This window comes from Theropithecus gelada, chromosome 3 (genome assembly GCF_003255815.1).
Source record: "Theropithecus gelada isolate Dixy chromosome 3, Tgel_1.0, whole genome shotgun sequence".
Lineage (NCBI taxonomy): Eukaryota > Metazoa > Chordata > Mammalia > Primates > Cercopithecidae > Theropithecus > Theropithecus gelada.
In genome coordinates, this window is record NC_037670.1 from 168,521,775 (window position 1) to 168,537,136 (window position 15,362).

The 15,362-nt window shown below is 39.2% G+C and overlaps 1 protein-coding gene across 1 annotated transcript; it reads left to right on the plus strand.

Annotated features, from left to right (window-relative positions):
• Positions 1-378: 378 nt before the first annotated feature.
• On the plus strand, positions 379-1,380 carry LOC112621505 (olfactory receptor 2A25). Its single transcript, XM_025380964.1, has one exon. The coding sequence runs from the start codon at positions 411-413 to the stop codon at positions 1,341-1,343; it is 933 nt and encodes a 310-aa protein (XP_025236749.1). The 5' UTR covers positions 379-410; the 3' UTR covers positions 1,344-1,380.
• The last annotated feature ends 13,982 nt before the right edge of the window (positions 1,381-15,362 follow it).

Consider the following 15,362-nt stretch of genomic DNA (forward strand, 5'->3'; position numbering starts at 1 on the left):
ATAGACATAGACACTAGCACACTTCCACATGCATGGATATAAGTACCCTGCAATGAAGGAATACAGAGGGCAAGCATCTGGTGTAATCATTACAAACTGAGGAAAGAGTCCATGCTATGAAGGCAATTTAAGTATTAACGTATTTTGAACTGTGATGAAAGTATATTTGAAAATAAGATGTAATGAATACTATAACATCATACTGACATTGAATTTATCATAGGTGAAAAAATTTCCTTGTGTTTCCTTTGTAATGCATAATTTTCTCTTAGTAAGTGACTAAGATCAAAATATAATTGGAGGTGTTTTTTTAGGAAACACTCAAACAATAATACATACAGTTGCAGCATGCTTAAACATTTGCCTCAGACATTCAGACTTGGTGAGGTCCTTGTTTCTTCTACAGGGAAATGGGAGGAAATCAGACTTCCATCACAGAGTTCCTTTTACTGGGATTTCCTGTTGGTCCAAGGATTCAGATGCTCCTCTTTGGGCTCTTCTCCCTGTTCTATGTCTTCACCCTGCTGGGGAACGGGACCATCCTGGGGCTCATCTCACTGGACTCCAGACTCCACACTCCCATGTACTTCTTCCTCTCACACCTGGCGGTCGTCGACATCGCCTATGCCTGCAACATGGTGCCCCAGATGCTGGTGAACCTCCTGCATCCAGCCAAGCCCATCTCCTTTGCTGGCTGCATGACCCAGATGTTTCTGTTTTTGAGTTTTGCACATATCGAATGTCTCCTGCTGGTGCTGATGTCCTACGATCGGTATGTGGCCATCTGCCACCCTCTCCGATATTCTACCATCATGACCTGGAGAGTCTGCATCACTCTGGCATTGACTTCCTGGACTTTAGGAGTCTTACTGGCCCTTGTCCATCTAATGTTACTGCTACCACTGTCCTTCTGTGGACCCCAAAAAGTTAACCACTTTTTCTGTGAAATTACGGCTGTTCTCAAACTTGCCTGTGTGGATACCCACATTAATGAGGTAATGGTTTTGGCAGGGGCACTGTCTGTGCTGGTGGGACCCTTCTTTTCTATTGTAATATCTTATGTTCATATTCTGTGTGCCATTCTAAAGATCCAGTCAGGGGAGGGGCGCCAGAAAGCCTTCTCCATCTGCTCCTCCCACCTCTGTGTGGTTGGACTCTTTTATGGCACAGCCGTCATCATGTATGTTGAGCCCCAATATGAGAGCCCCAAGGAGCAGAAGAAATACCTCCTGCTGTTTCACAGCCTCTTCAATCCCATGCTCAATCCCCTTATCTATAGTCTTAGGAACAAAGAAGTCCAAGGTGTTCTAAAGAGGATGCTTGAAAAGGAGAGAACTTCATGAAAGCCTGAAAGAATAATAAAATAGCTGGGTTTAAAGGGCTTTGAGATTACATCTGAACCCATACCTACTTAGGATACATAATCACACTCTAAGGAACCCTTTCCATCTTCTTGAAATGTTCCTATGAGTACCTCCTGAGAAAGCCCATTCTGCTTTCCTCTCTCTAGCATTGAAGGTCGGAGCTGCACAATTAAAAATATATATTTACACTAGCTGTATAGTGTACATACTTTAATATAATTATGTGAAATGTTCTGAAAGTTGGAAATAAATGTGCATCTTTTTGTTATGTAAATAGGACTCAAAGGCTAATTTTTGTAGAATAAAGATATAGGCGTTAAGAGAGACTGATAACAAAGTCATTACTTAATTATTTTTAATTTAGAAAGTGCCATATTTAGGCCTGGCATGGTGTCTCTTGCCTGTAATCCCAGCACTTTGGGAGGCCAAGGCAAGCAGATCACGAGGTCAGGAGATTGAGACCATCCTGGCCAACATGTTGAAACCTTGTCTCTACTAAAAATACAAAAATTAGCCAGGCATGGTGGAGCAGACCTGTAATCCCAGCTACTCGGGAGGCTGAGTCAGGATAATCGCTTGAACCCAGGAAGTGGAGGTTGCAGTGAGCCGAGATCGCACAACTGGACTCCAACCTGGGTGACAGAGCAAGACTCCATCTCCTCCATCTCCTCCATCTCAAAAAAAAAAAAAAAAAGTGCCGTGTTTAAAAAATAGATCTACATAGAAAATATTTGCACATATTTTTCTAGTGGTGACATTTTCTAACGTATAATCCACGTAGATTAGAAAGAGCATGAGCCATGTCTTCACAGGAAAGAGAATAGAGAATATAACTGTAATGCAACTAAGAAGAAAACCTGGGCAGATGTCATGCTAGTAAATATACAGACATATTGGAGCCTTCTCTATTCCTTTTTCTCTGCTTGTGGAGTGCAGGGTAAGCCATGGGATGTAGAACTGAGTGGAAGAGAGCACAGTGGGAATAACAGAGCTCATGAAAGAACTATATGTTTTCTCTCATGGGTTTGGTCAATTGTCTCCTATTGAAAATGATTAAAACTCAGAGGAGATAATCCTGAAAAGTAAGAACAGACCATAAGTGTTGTGACTAATTGACCAATTTAACTAGAGCTGGAAATTATCAGGAATAATTTAATTTTAAATTAAGATATTTGAAGTAATTTTAATAAACTTTTTACTCAAACATGAAACTCTTCCACTTAGTTATAAAGTGACAGAAAATAATAGTGAAGAAGTATTAGGAAAGGATGTATAAAGATACTTCTGTTTCTCAGCTCTTCTCTCAAATTAAGTATAACTTAATTAAGCCTAAATATGCAAACTGTGTAAAAGGGAAATACTCAACTTTGTTAAAAAGATGTTTTCTGTGAAAAAAATATGTTGATGAGGAAAATACATGGATTTTTTCTCTCACAAAGCATCCCTTTTGTTAGGACATCTGTTATTGCAGACATGATCTCATAACCAAAAAAAGGGGGGGTAAAAACACATGTACTTTGTGTTCAGCTAGACCTGGGATTTTACAAAGTTCTGCCAGTTGCTAGATGTGGAAACTTGTAATTTACTTAAATTCTTCAGAAGGTATTATGTATACAATGAGGTCAGTAATGCCAAGCTAACAGATTTGTTGGGAAGATTGGAGGAAATATATGAAAATGTTTAGCAAGATCTATAACTCATAATAACACAGTAAGCAGTATTCATTAATGTTATCCACTACATATACTTATTATGTCCTTAAAGAACTCGAACAACAACTTATAAATGCAATAACTAAATGTCAGATTTCCCACTTTACCAGAAAGAAGCAGGAATATTGCAAAATTTAGCTTTTTATCTGATACAAAATGCCATGATGTTAAATAATTTATGAAGTAAATGATTCACAGAGCTTTTCCTTTGCAATCTCAGTTCTCTAAAAAAGTAATGAATATTTTTAAATACATGGATAAATACAATTCAAAATTGCTAAAATTCATATATGTGTGTATATATTACACACACACATCAGTGCTAGGTCCTGGAAACAAAAGGATGAATAGGGCACATTTCCTATTACTTTATTCATGTGTAGTGGAAGAATTAAATGGATACATGGTGGAAATTAACAACTTATATAATAAGTTAATAACTGAGCTCTGCACAGGATGCTATTGTAGCCCAGAAGAAGGATAACTCCCCCAGAATGGGAGTGGTTCAGTAAGACTTCCTGGAGCGGAAGGCCATCTGAAAGCACAAGTAAGAGTTAGCCATCAGGGGCTGGGAGAAAGGTGTGGTGTGGCAGGAAGGGGTGTTCTATCCAATGAGTGAAAGAAGCAAAGACCCAAAGGGAGTAAGCAGCTTGTAAGCTGCGGGGGAAACAAACATAGCTCAGGGTTTTCCAGGTATAAAATACAAGGCAGGGACTGATGAGAAGTGCGCCTGGAGAGAACGAGCATGGAGGAACACATATTCCAGGCTAATGACCCTGAAGTACAGCCTATATGAAATGCGAAGCCAGATTATAAGTATGAATGTGCCAAGTAATCAGACCTGAATTTAGAAAGATCTTCTGGAGCTATGAGATCTGAGTATTTGAATTGACCAAACTGATATCATACTGTAATATAAAGGCTATCATATCAGTTGAAGTAAGAAATGCTGGCAGAGGCTGAACAGAGTACACATGAGAATAAAGTGAGGGTGATTTCACTGGGAGATGAGAAGGTAAAATGAGCATAATTTGGTGGTTGGTGAGTATAAAGAATAAATGGAGGGAAGAATTTTTTTTTTTTTTTTTTGAGACGGAGTCTCCCACTATCACCCAGGCTGGAGTGCAATGGCACCATCTCTGCTCACTGCAACTTCCACCTCCCAGGTTCAAGTGATTCTCCTGCCTCAGCCTCCCAAGTAGTTGGGATTACAGGGGTGCGCCACCATGCCTAGCTAATATTTTGTACCTTTAGTAGAAACGGTGTTTCACCATGTTGGCCAGGCTGGTCTCGAACTCCTGACCTTGTGATCTGCCCACCTCAGCCTCCCAAAGTGCTGGGATTACAGGCGTGAGCCACCGCACCCGGCCAAAGAATTTTTTTTAAAACTTCTTAAATTAAAGACACACAGAGAAATGCATAAATCATAAATTAAATTCAGTGAAAGATGATGAAGTAAACACATTATGTAACCACTTTCTGGGAGGAGAAATAAAGCATTCTGGCCTTCCAGGAGCTACTGTCATGCTCTCTCCCAATTACCGCAGCTTCCCTCCTCCCACAGGATACCTGTTACCCCAACTTCTAACAGTGCATATTAGCATTGTATTTTCTTGGACTTTATATAAATGGGATATATACATAGAGCATGTACATTTTTTTCTATCTGCCTACTTTCACTCATTATTGTCTTTGTGAGATTCACCCAGGTTGCTGTATGTAGCATAATTTATTATTTTTATTTGTTTTATAGCATTACATTGCACAAATATTTCATAATTTATTCACCACATTCCTGATGGATGTGAATTGTCTACAATTTTGGCTATAACAAATAATTATTCCATGAATGGTATTATATGTACTTTTCAGGAGACATATATAATCACTTCTCTTGGCTACATATCCATGGAAATATTAGGTTATAAAAACTCTAAACTTTCGGCCAGGCATGGTGGCTCAGGTCTGTAATCCCAGTACTTTGGGAGGCCAAGGTGGGCGGATCACGAGGTCCAGAGATCAAGACCATCCTGGCTAACACGGTGAAACCCCATCTCTACTAAAAATACAAAAAATTAGCTGGGCGTGGTGGTGGGTGCCTGTAGTGCCAGCTACTCGGGAGGCTGAGGCAGGAGAATGGCGTGAACCTGGGAGGCAGAGCTTGCAGTGAGCTAAGATCCTACCGCTGCACTCTAGCCTGGGCGACAGACCGAGACTCCATCTCAGAAAAAAAAGCGATCCTATTCCCAAGAGCAAGAGAAAATAAAGTGGGCTCAAATCACATTTTGTCTGAGCATTTCTAATATGTGAAGTCAACTCTTCCATGAATTTAGAAAGTTTAGCAATTCACGGCAGGATAAATGCAAACATAGGCATATCATGGTCATATCACCGCCTCACTTAAGAAAACCAAGGACAAAAAAAAATCGTTGTGTTCAGGAGCAAAAAACACAATCACTCATTACCATCGGGAGCATTTCTTCAGCCAGAAAAAAATCTCCTTCCGTGTCTCCCGAAGTGCATGAACACTCTTAGATGTTTCTATTTTCTTTCTTATCTTATCTGATAACATCTTTCTTTCATCTTAAATTTGAATTATATCTTCTGGATGTAGAATTCTAGGTTGGCAGTTAATTCTTTCAACAAATTTAAATAATATTTTATTTTCCTCTGAATTCCTTAGCTTCAATCAAAATTGTCAGTCACGACTCTTATTATTGATTCCTGGTAGCAATGGGTAGAGGTTCCAGTTTTATGAAGGCATTCTTACTCTAATATAACACCTTACATAGGTGAAGGTTTATAGACTGTGACCTCTGGAGTCATTTTAATCTGTGATTTGGGGGATTGGCAAATACCCTAAAAGCAGGTATAGCCTTCCATTTTCCTAACTTGTTTTTCTGCTGGTTGCTAGCTTGTGTTCTCATAATTGTCCATTTGTTTTCTGTCTAATCTTCGTCCTCTTGAGAATTTTATTTACTCTCCTGCAAACACAGCTCTGCATTTAAAGTGATGTTGGTTTGCTTAACATTCCACCAAGCATTTTTAGGTGTCTTGTCGTAAGACGATTTTCTATTCCTGGAAACAGAAATGAGAAATGCAAAAACTTAATAATCATAGAAGGGAGCCATGAGATTCTCTTTTGAAAATAATTTACATGCTACAAAGAGAGCCACACTATAATTATTCAAACTTAGAGTTTTCCAAAGGGCTTAAGATAATTAGAGCAAATATGCAAGCACAAAGAGGCAATCTATACCCAGATTTTCACAGCCAGAAATTTTTTTCTTTTCTTTTCAATCCAAAGCAACACAGTGCCCATAAAAGTCAGCTATTGTCTAAGAGAAAGATTTGTGAGCCACGTGCATGCAATGACTCACACCTGTGATCTCAGCACTTTGGGAGGCTGAGGCACGCGGAGAACTTGAGGTCAGGAGTTCGAGACCAACCTGGCCAACATGGTGAAACCCCATCTCTACTAAAAATACAAAAAAATCAGCCAGGCATGGTGGTGCACACCTGTAGTCCCAGCTACTTGGGAGACTGAAGCAGGAAAATCGCTTGAATCCTGGAGGTGGAAGTTGCAGTGAGCTGAGATTGTACTACTGCACTCCAGCCTGGGCGACAGAGGGAGATTATGTCAAAAAAAAAAAAAAAAATTCTAAATTCATACTTAGCTAACAGATGAAATTCTAGTTCTATGGACTTATTCCTTGTAACAGACACACCGTGCTCACAAACTCAGATCTTTCAACCTCAGATTTCTGGAACCCTTGTCCACTTGTCCCATCTCAGCCACTACTATGAGCTACGCTGGGCTCTAATCAAATCAACTTTACACAGGAATAACCCAAGAGTGCTTCTTCTCCTGCCACTTTCCATTCCTCTTGCTTTCTGATCTGAGGTTTTTCTTTTACCCCTGAGCACAAGTCAGTGTAGATTAATTGGTGGCCATGATGTATGTGCAATTTTTACTGTGGGATAATTAACACCCCATGGAGTGAGACTCATATTTGACCAACAGGAGGCAGTGGCAAGCAATTAAATTACTCACTCTGATTACTCCCGAATGGACCCATTCTAAGACCAGTATTTCAGAAGGACTCTCAGAAAACAATCCCATGAAATAGAGGAATCAGTTATTTTTAACACCAAGCAGTGGCAGCTTTAGCAAGGCACCTTTGAGCTTTCTCCCCCTCGTCTCTTGCCTCACATCCCTTTTCCCTTTTTTTTTTTTTTTTTTTTTTTTTGAGATGGAGTTTTGCTCTTGTTGGCCAGGCTGGAATGCAATGGCGCGATCTCAGCTCATTGCAACCTCCGCCTCCCGGGTTCAGGCAATTCTCCTGCCTCTGCCTGTGGAGTAGCTGGGATTACTGGCACATGCCCTCATACCCGGTTATCTTTGTATTTTTAGTAGAGACGGGGTTTCACCATATTGGTCAGGCTGGACTCGAACTCCTGACGTCAGGTAATCCACCTGCCTCGGCCTCCCAAAGTGCTGGGATTACAAGCATGAGCCACTGCGCCCAACCCGATCACTTTTAATTAAATGATGTTGTATAAGCTTTTACATCAGGTTTTATTTTGGGGGAATGCAGGTTAGTAGAATCACTAAAGTTTCTAAAAGCAAGTGGTAGGGTGAACTCCGTCTAAGATGCGAGGGCCACTTTCGAGTGCTGGAGAGTCAGCTTCTCTGGTCCCAGTGAAGTGTAGGGGAAAGGAAGATAGGTGGGTAAAATAAGTGGTCACACACATGTATATGTTGGTTTCCCACTGTTGTCTTAAATCACAGAGAGTTATTGCATATAATAAGAAAATAAATCTGAAAGTGGAGGAAATATTACCCTGCAATCCCCCTTTACATCTTTGGCAGGGGTTATTAGGCAGTACAGTTTCATAAAGCATCACAGAAGGTTGAGCCAGAAGTGAGTGATGAAGAAGTGTTTGGGTTAAATGGAAGAGCCTGGGGCAGCTCTCCTGGCTCCTGGCTGTCTGCCTATTTTCTGGAAGAGATTCAGATTATTTCACATGCCTCTAGGTGTGGTAGATGCAAATATCAGAAAAGTAGGGCTAGTGTTTTCACAGGAAAACATCATGATGCAAGAGAAAGAACTTCGTACAAGAGGGCTTTGGGGTCATCCAACCAAGTCAGAGGTTCATAGCACCAGCAAGGAGAAAGATAGGAGGGATGAAACACCAAAGGGCAGAAACTGTATATATATATATATATATATAGAGAGAGAGAGAGAGAGAGAGAGCGCTCATCATTGTATTTACAATATAGAGCTCATTGTGAGGCACACTGCAGGTCATGAGTAAATAATAATAACAATTCCATAGGCTGACTTTCAAGAGTTCAATCCAAAGCAGATGAAAGTCTAGAGTTGTTTTTGTTTTGTTTTGTTTTGTTTTGAGACGGAGTCTCTCTCTGTCGCCCAGGCTGGAGTGCAGCGGTAGGATCTCGGCTCACTGCAAGCTCCACCTCCTGGGTTCATGTCATTCTACTGCCTCAGCCTCCCTAGTAGCTGGGACTACAGGTGCCCGCCACCATGCCCAGCTGATTTTTTGTATTTTTAGTAGAGATGGGGTTTCACCGTGTTAGCCAGGATGGTCTTGATCTCCTGACCTCGTGATCCGCCCGCCTCGGCCTCCCAGAATGCTGGCATTACAGGCGTGAGCCACTGACCCTGGACTTTGATAGACTTTTAACCTCAGCCTACATAATCTGCTCCATTTATCTGCTATTTTGCTTTTATGCGTTTATCAGAAGTTCTGAGGTCTACTACTAAGCCCTCCTTAGAGTTTTTCTCTCACAATTGCAATGCTGCTTGACCTCGACATTGTTTGGAATCTGGGGTTCACTGTCTACTGGAAAGTAGAATAGCATTGCATGTATCCAGGCTTTTGTGCTGCAGTTCTAAACAGGGGGCCTGGTAAATGTGTGACACCCTCGTTTGGTACTGTTTGGCCCCAGTGATCTATGGAGTCTGGGGAGGTTTGGCCTTTAAAAATCAAACTGCCATGGAGAATGCTTTACCCAAAATTTTGGTTCACAGTCTTCATTGGATTATCTGTTGGGGCAAAGTCAAATCGGCAAGCTGGTATTGCTATCTCATGGCTAAGGTTCCAAGCTATTGGAACAAGACAAGTCTGATTGTCCTCACTATACAACTCCAGTACAATGTTGAATCAAAGTGGTGAGAGTGGACATCCAGGTATTGTTCCTGATCTCAAGAAAAAGCACTCTATCTTTCACCATTAAGGACAATGTTAGCTGTGAGCTTTTTCATCTATGCCCTTTGACAGGTTGAGAAAGTACTCTTCATTTTTATTTTGTTGAGTACTTTTATTATTATTAGATTTGTCAAATGCTTTAATTTGGCTATTAAAATGATCATGTTGTTTTTCTTATTTATGTAATTAATGTGGTATATTTTATTGATTTGATATTTGGATAGGAAAGCAACCTCAGATTCTAGGGATGCATCCAGTTTGGTCATATATAAAACTTTTGATATGCAATTTAAACTTGTTTGCTAGTATTACATATTGTTCAGGATTTGGGCATGAGCCACTGTGCCCAGCCCAGAGATTTTTAAAACTTGAATCTAAAGGTAGAATACATATTTGGAAGAAAAGATATGTTTTTAAATGGAACAAATAGCGAGTGGCTTGAAATTGACGGAAAGGAAAAAAAGCACTGGGGAAATAGAATCTAATCTCTATGAGCTTCCAAACTTAAAAATACACTGCAATGGAAATTTTTGCAATTCATTGCACAGTAAGACTTTCAGCAGATCAACACTCCTCTCCTTGGAGGAGATACAGTCCTCTGAAGTGCTGCCTTAACAAGCTCCATGGGGGCCACATTTATCACATCATCAAATCTCAACCTTTTTGAAAGGGGGGAGGTAGGCAGGCAAAATTTTGAGATCACAATGAGTCTAGATCCTCGGAGACTGTGCCATGTGACATAACCCATATAGGGTGACTTATCTATGAAATGTTCACGCCAGGATTCTCCTGGGTAGAAATACCCTTGCCATTCTTCCTGAGTTCTCACTTCTCTGCATAAGCAGGAACACAAGTGTGCACGCGTGCACACGCACACACAAGCAGAGGCACACACACTGGCCCCACACCCACACACGCCCACACGCATATGAATAACAAAGCTGGAGGGTAGAAAGGAGAGGGGAAGGTGTTACACTACTCGGTAAGGAAGACATAGGATGATGGGAAGATGCTTCATATGTTGTTCTCTGGACTCCACAGGTATGTCTCTGGATAATGGGCCTCTTTTAAGTAATCAGAGTATAAAATCTACATATTGAGGAGCCTCCTGAACAACCCTGGGTCCTGTCCCAGTCCTTAGGGTAGAAAGAGATCTGGGACTCATTGTCCACCCAACCTGCTTCAGGGGCAGGCATGTCAGCTCCGACCTTTCCCTATCTCTGTGTTTTCCTGTGCCTTCAAGGGCAATTTGAGGCAAATACCAGAAATACTATCTTCCTTTGTATTAATCATGATTTACACACTAATTAGTGGTTTCCAGGAGAAGAGCAAGGCAGAAGACTGGCAGAAATGTTCAAGTTTAGGATGGAGGGAAAAAAAAGAGAGAGAACACCTTCACAGAGACCCCTTCCTGGCACTATGCCAGGTCTCAGAGTAACATCTGATACTTACAGTGTCAAAATATTACATCCGTTTCAGACTTGCCTTTGTCCCACCCTTTCCCTGTCACTCGTAGGAAGGAGCTGGAAGCAGCAGATAACTCTGGTTCATGGTGTCAAGCTGGAAGGGGCATAAGAACCACATATATATTCCTGCTGCATGCTTTACACATGAAGGAGGTGAAGCTCCAGGTGTTATGTAATTTTTCCTGTGACTTCCCCTTCACTTCTTCTTCTACTGAGAACCATCTGCTTCTGCTACATCCTAGGAATATCCTCCAGCCAGCAAAGTAACATTAGGGTTCCTTTTCTTTGTTGCCTTGGAGGGAGACGTCAGGTGCCGGGAGAAAGTCCTAGAGTTATTTGACAAGGATTTCTCTCCTATTTCTTCTAACAGCAGAGAAGCCCATAGAGGTGCCAGACAAGCCGGATAAGCTTTTCCTGATTTGTGCGCCAGCAATGGTTGTCTTCATCTTATGGAAACCCTTTATCAGATCCTAGAGTGAGATAACTTGACTATGGTGTCACATGTTAAATTTTTGGGGAAAGTCCTGGCCGGTGTAAGTACGGTAAAATATTCCTATTACAAAAGTAATGTATCTGGCAACGCATTCAGTGAAAATTTTGCTGTTAAAAAACAAACACAGTTGAAAGCATTCTTATTCCCTTTACATCCATTTAAAGGGAGAGACGTTTCTCACTTTTGAGAAGTATTTTAAAATAATGTGTTTTCTTACATTTTAAAAATGGAAAAGGAAAACAGAATCCTGTCTCTATTTGTAAAACTGTAATGACACAACATTTTCAGTGTGGCTTCTGTTTTAGAAACGTTTGCTACTCTCAAAAATATACCCCTAGCTTGTATTCTGGAGCGTTTTGATCCTTCCTATTTAGATCTAAAACTGACCTGAGGTTTATTTTTGTGCATGTGTGTGGGAGGGGCCGTGCTTTGGTGTTCTTCGACGTGGAGAGCCAACGGACACAGCATATTATTATTTTTCAAAAACAGCAGTGCCAACTTTGTCTTAGACCAAGAGTGTGCATATTCTTCTGGAATTTTTTTTTTTTTTTTTTTTTTTTTTTTTTTTAAACAGCATCTCGCTCTGTCTCCCAGGCTGGAGTGCAGTGGCACTATTTTGGCTCACTGCAACCTCTGCCTCCTGGGTTCAAGCGATTCTCCTGCCTCAGCCTCCCAAATAGCTGGGACTACAGATGCCCAACACCACGCCCTGCTAATTTTTGTGCTTTTAGTAGAGACAGGGCTTTACCATGTTGGCCAGGCTGGTCTGGAACTCCTGACCTCAAGTGATCCACCCACCTTGGCCTTCCAAAGTGCTGGGATTACAGGCATGAGCCTCCGCACTTGGCCATTCTTCCGGATTTTTGGGTTAACCGCTCTATGTCACTGGTCTATTTGTTTATCCTTCTTCCACTGCCACATTCACTTAATTGCTGTAGCTTTCTAAGTCTGGAGAGTCAATGGAGTAAGTTCTTCCATTCATTTTTCTTTCTCAAGATTTCCTTGGCTATTCTGGACCTTCTGCATTTCATATAACATTTAGAGTACAATTATTAATTTTCATTGATAAAAAACTTGCTGGTATTCTGATGTGAATTTCATTGAAAGTATAGATCAAATTGAATAGATTTAGAATCTTTACAAAACTTCCAATCTGTAAACACACAATTATATGAATGTATACATGTATATATACATATCTTATTTATTTTGTACGTTGACCTTGAATCCAGAAGTTTTTGTAAATATACATTAATTTCAATAGTTCATTTATTGGGTTTAAAATTTTTCTACAAAGAAAATCTTGGAGTTGTAAATAATGACATTTGGTATTCTTCATTTTAATTCTTATGCCTCTTACTCTTTCTTTTGGTGTTATCACTGGCTACTTTATGAATCAACATTAAATAGAAGTGGTATTAGAGGAGCATCTTATATTCTAATGCAGGGGGAAAGCTTTTAAACATTCACCATTAAGTATAATGTTTCTGATGGTTTTATGGATATTCTTTTTCAGATTCTGGAAGGGTTTTTTTCTCTTTGAATCTTGCAGTCTTTTCATAGGATATAAATTCTGAATTGTTTACTCTTTGTGGATTTTTCTTTTCATTATTATTGTATAATATCACCTACATGCTTATGCATGCTGGGAAGTGATAATAAAATTGCTACTACCAGTTTCTACAACATGTTTTTCATTATTTTATTTTTAATTTCTGTGTAGGTGTGTGCGTGTGTGTGCGCATGAGTTTGTGTGCGTGTGCATCTGTGTGTTTGTGTGTATTAGACAGAAAAAAGAGAATTTATGTTTAAGGGGTTTAGGTGTGACACTTAAAGATTTTGTAACTTGATTTTCTGTTTTTCATCTAAAGTGCCTAACTCTGTCTTTTAATGCCCTATAATTACATATAATGTGATAATATACACAGACTTATTTATATTTCCTTATTTTGTGTTTTCTATTTGCCAAAAAAAAAAAAATTTTTGCTTTTTTTTTTCTTTTTTGGCCTACTGTTGGATTGATAATGCTTTCAAATTTCTTTTATTTACTTTGTAATTTTGGAAACCATATATTTTGTTTATTTTTTATGATTCTTATTAATTGCTAACATACAAATTTAATACATTATTTTAACAAATCTAAAGTCAGTCCTAGTTTCAATTTTCATCAAGAATCTTAGCATTCTTTACTTATCACACATCTCCCTCTGTTTACTTATTTCCAAAAGGTTTAATTTTACCCTTTCAAAACACCAAAATAATCGTTTTACAGCCCGTTATTTATAAAATTTACTAAGATATTCTATTTGAAATTATGTGTAAATATTGTTTTCATATATTCGATTTACCTCTGGGTTCACTTTTGTTCTTATTGAGGAATATAGTGGTATACTGAGGATCTGTAGGTCCTCAGTACCCTTCTGATTTGTATATCCAATAATAGCTTACTTTGTTCTCATTCATTCAAGAGAGTTATTGCAGATATAAAATTGTGGAATGACAGCTTCTCCCCTTCTTGGTACAGTAACAACAGTAGCTCATTATCTTCTGAACTCTTCTTGTTGATGAGAAGTCTCTGTCAGTGGCGTTGTTGCTCTTATTAGATCATTGTCTTTTACCTTTGATAATTTGTAATATTATCTCTTAATACTAGAAAAATTAAATTTTAAGAGACTATAACAAAGACTTGAAGAGACAAATAAAATTATAGTTTCTATTAAAAATCAAAAAGGTTATGAAACAAAAAGGCACTATAATGAACCAAGAAATATGTGCATATATGTATTATACACACATATATAAATATATATTTATATGTATACATACATATGTATATCAACTTAAACATCTAAGAAAAACAAAGTTATTAAATTTTAAAAAATTAGTAAGATGAGATAAATTTTAAACTGATGTCAGTCACAGAATAAATTCTATAGGTTTTATGGATACTCTTTTTCTTTTTTTAACTTTTAAGTTCAGGTCTACATGTACAGGTTTGTTACACAGGTAAACTCATGTCATGGGGTTTGTGGTACATACTATTTCATCACTCAGGTATTAAGCCTAGTACCCATTAATTGTTTTTCATGATTCTCTCCCTCCTTTCACCTTCTGCCTTCTGATGGGCCCCAGTGCCTGTTGTTCCCCTCTATGTGTCCATGTGTTCCTATCATTTATCTCCCATGTATAAATGAGAATATGTGGTATTTGATTTTCTGATCCTGTGTTAGTTTCCTAAGGATAAAGACCTTCAGCTCCATCCATGTTCCTACAAAGGACATGATCTCATTCTTTTTCATGGCTGCATAGTATTCCATGGTGTATATGTACCACATTTTCTCTATCTAGTCTACCAGTTTTTAATATTTAGGTTGATTCCATGTCTTTACCATTATGAATAGTGCTGCAATAAATGTATGTGTTTATGTGTCTTTATAATGGAATGATTTATATTCCTTTGGGTGTATACCCAGCAATGGGATTGCTGAGTCAAATGGTAATTCTATTTTTAGTTCTTTAAGAAATCTCCAGGGCTGGGTGCAGTGGCTCATGCCTGTAATCCCAGCGTTTTGGGAGGCCGAGGCGGGCAGATCATTTGATGTCAGGAGTTCAAGACCATCCTGGTCAACATGGTGAAACCCTGTCTCTACTAAAAATACAAAAATTAGCCAGGTGTGATGGCATGTGCCTGTAATCCCAGCTACTTGGGAGGCTGGGGCAAGAGAATCACTTGAACTTGGGAGGCGGAGGTTGCAGTGAGCCAAGATTGTGCCATTGCACTCCAGTCTGGGCAACAGAACAAGACTCCGTGTCAAAAAAATAAAAAGAAAAATAAAAAAAATAAAAAAAAAAAAAGAAAGAAAAAGAAAAGAAACTCCAAACTGCTTTCTGCAGTGGTTGAACTAGTTTACTTTCCCACCAACAGTGTGTAAGTGTTCCCTTTTCTCTCTGCAGCCTTACCAGCATCTGTTATGTTTTGACTTTTTAACAGTAGCCCTTCTGACTGATGTGAGATGGTATCTCATTGTGGTTTTGATTTGCATTTATCTGATGATTAGTGATGTTGAGCATTTTTTCATACGTTTGTTGCCTG

Bases quoted from the DNA above. Each gene is read 5' to 3' on its own strand.
- LOC112621505 (XM_025380964.1), top strand. From the start codon at position 411: ATGGGAGGAAATCAGACTTCCATCACAGAGTTCCTTTTACTGGGATTT.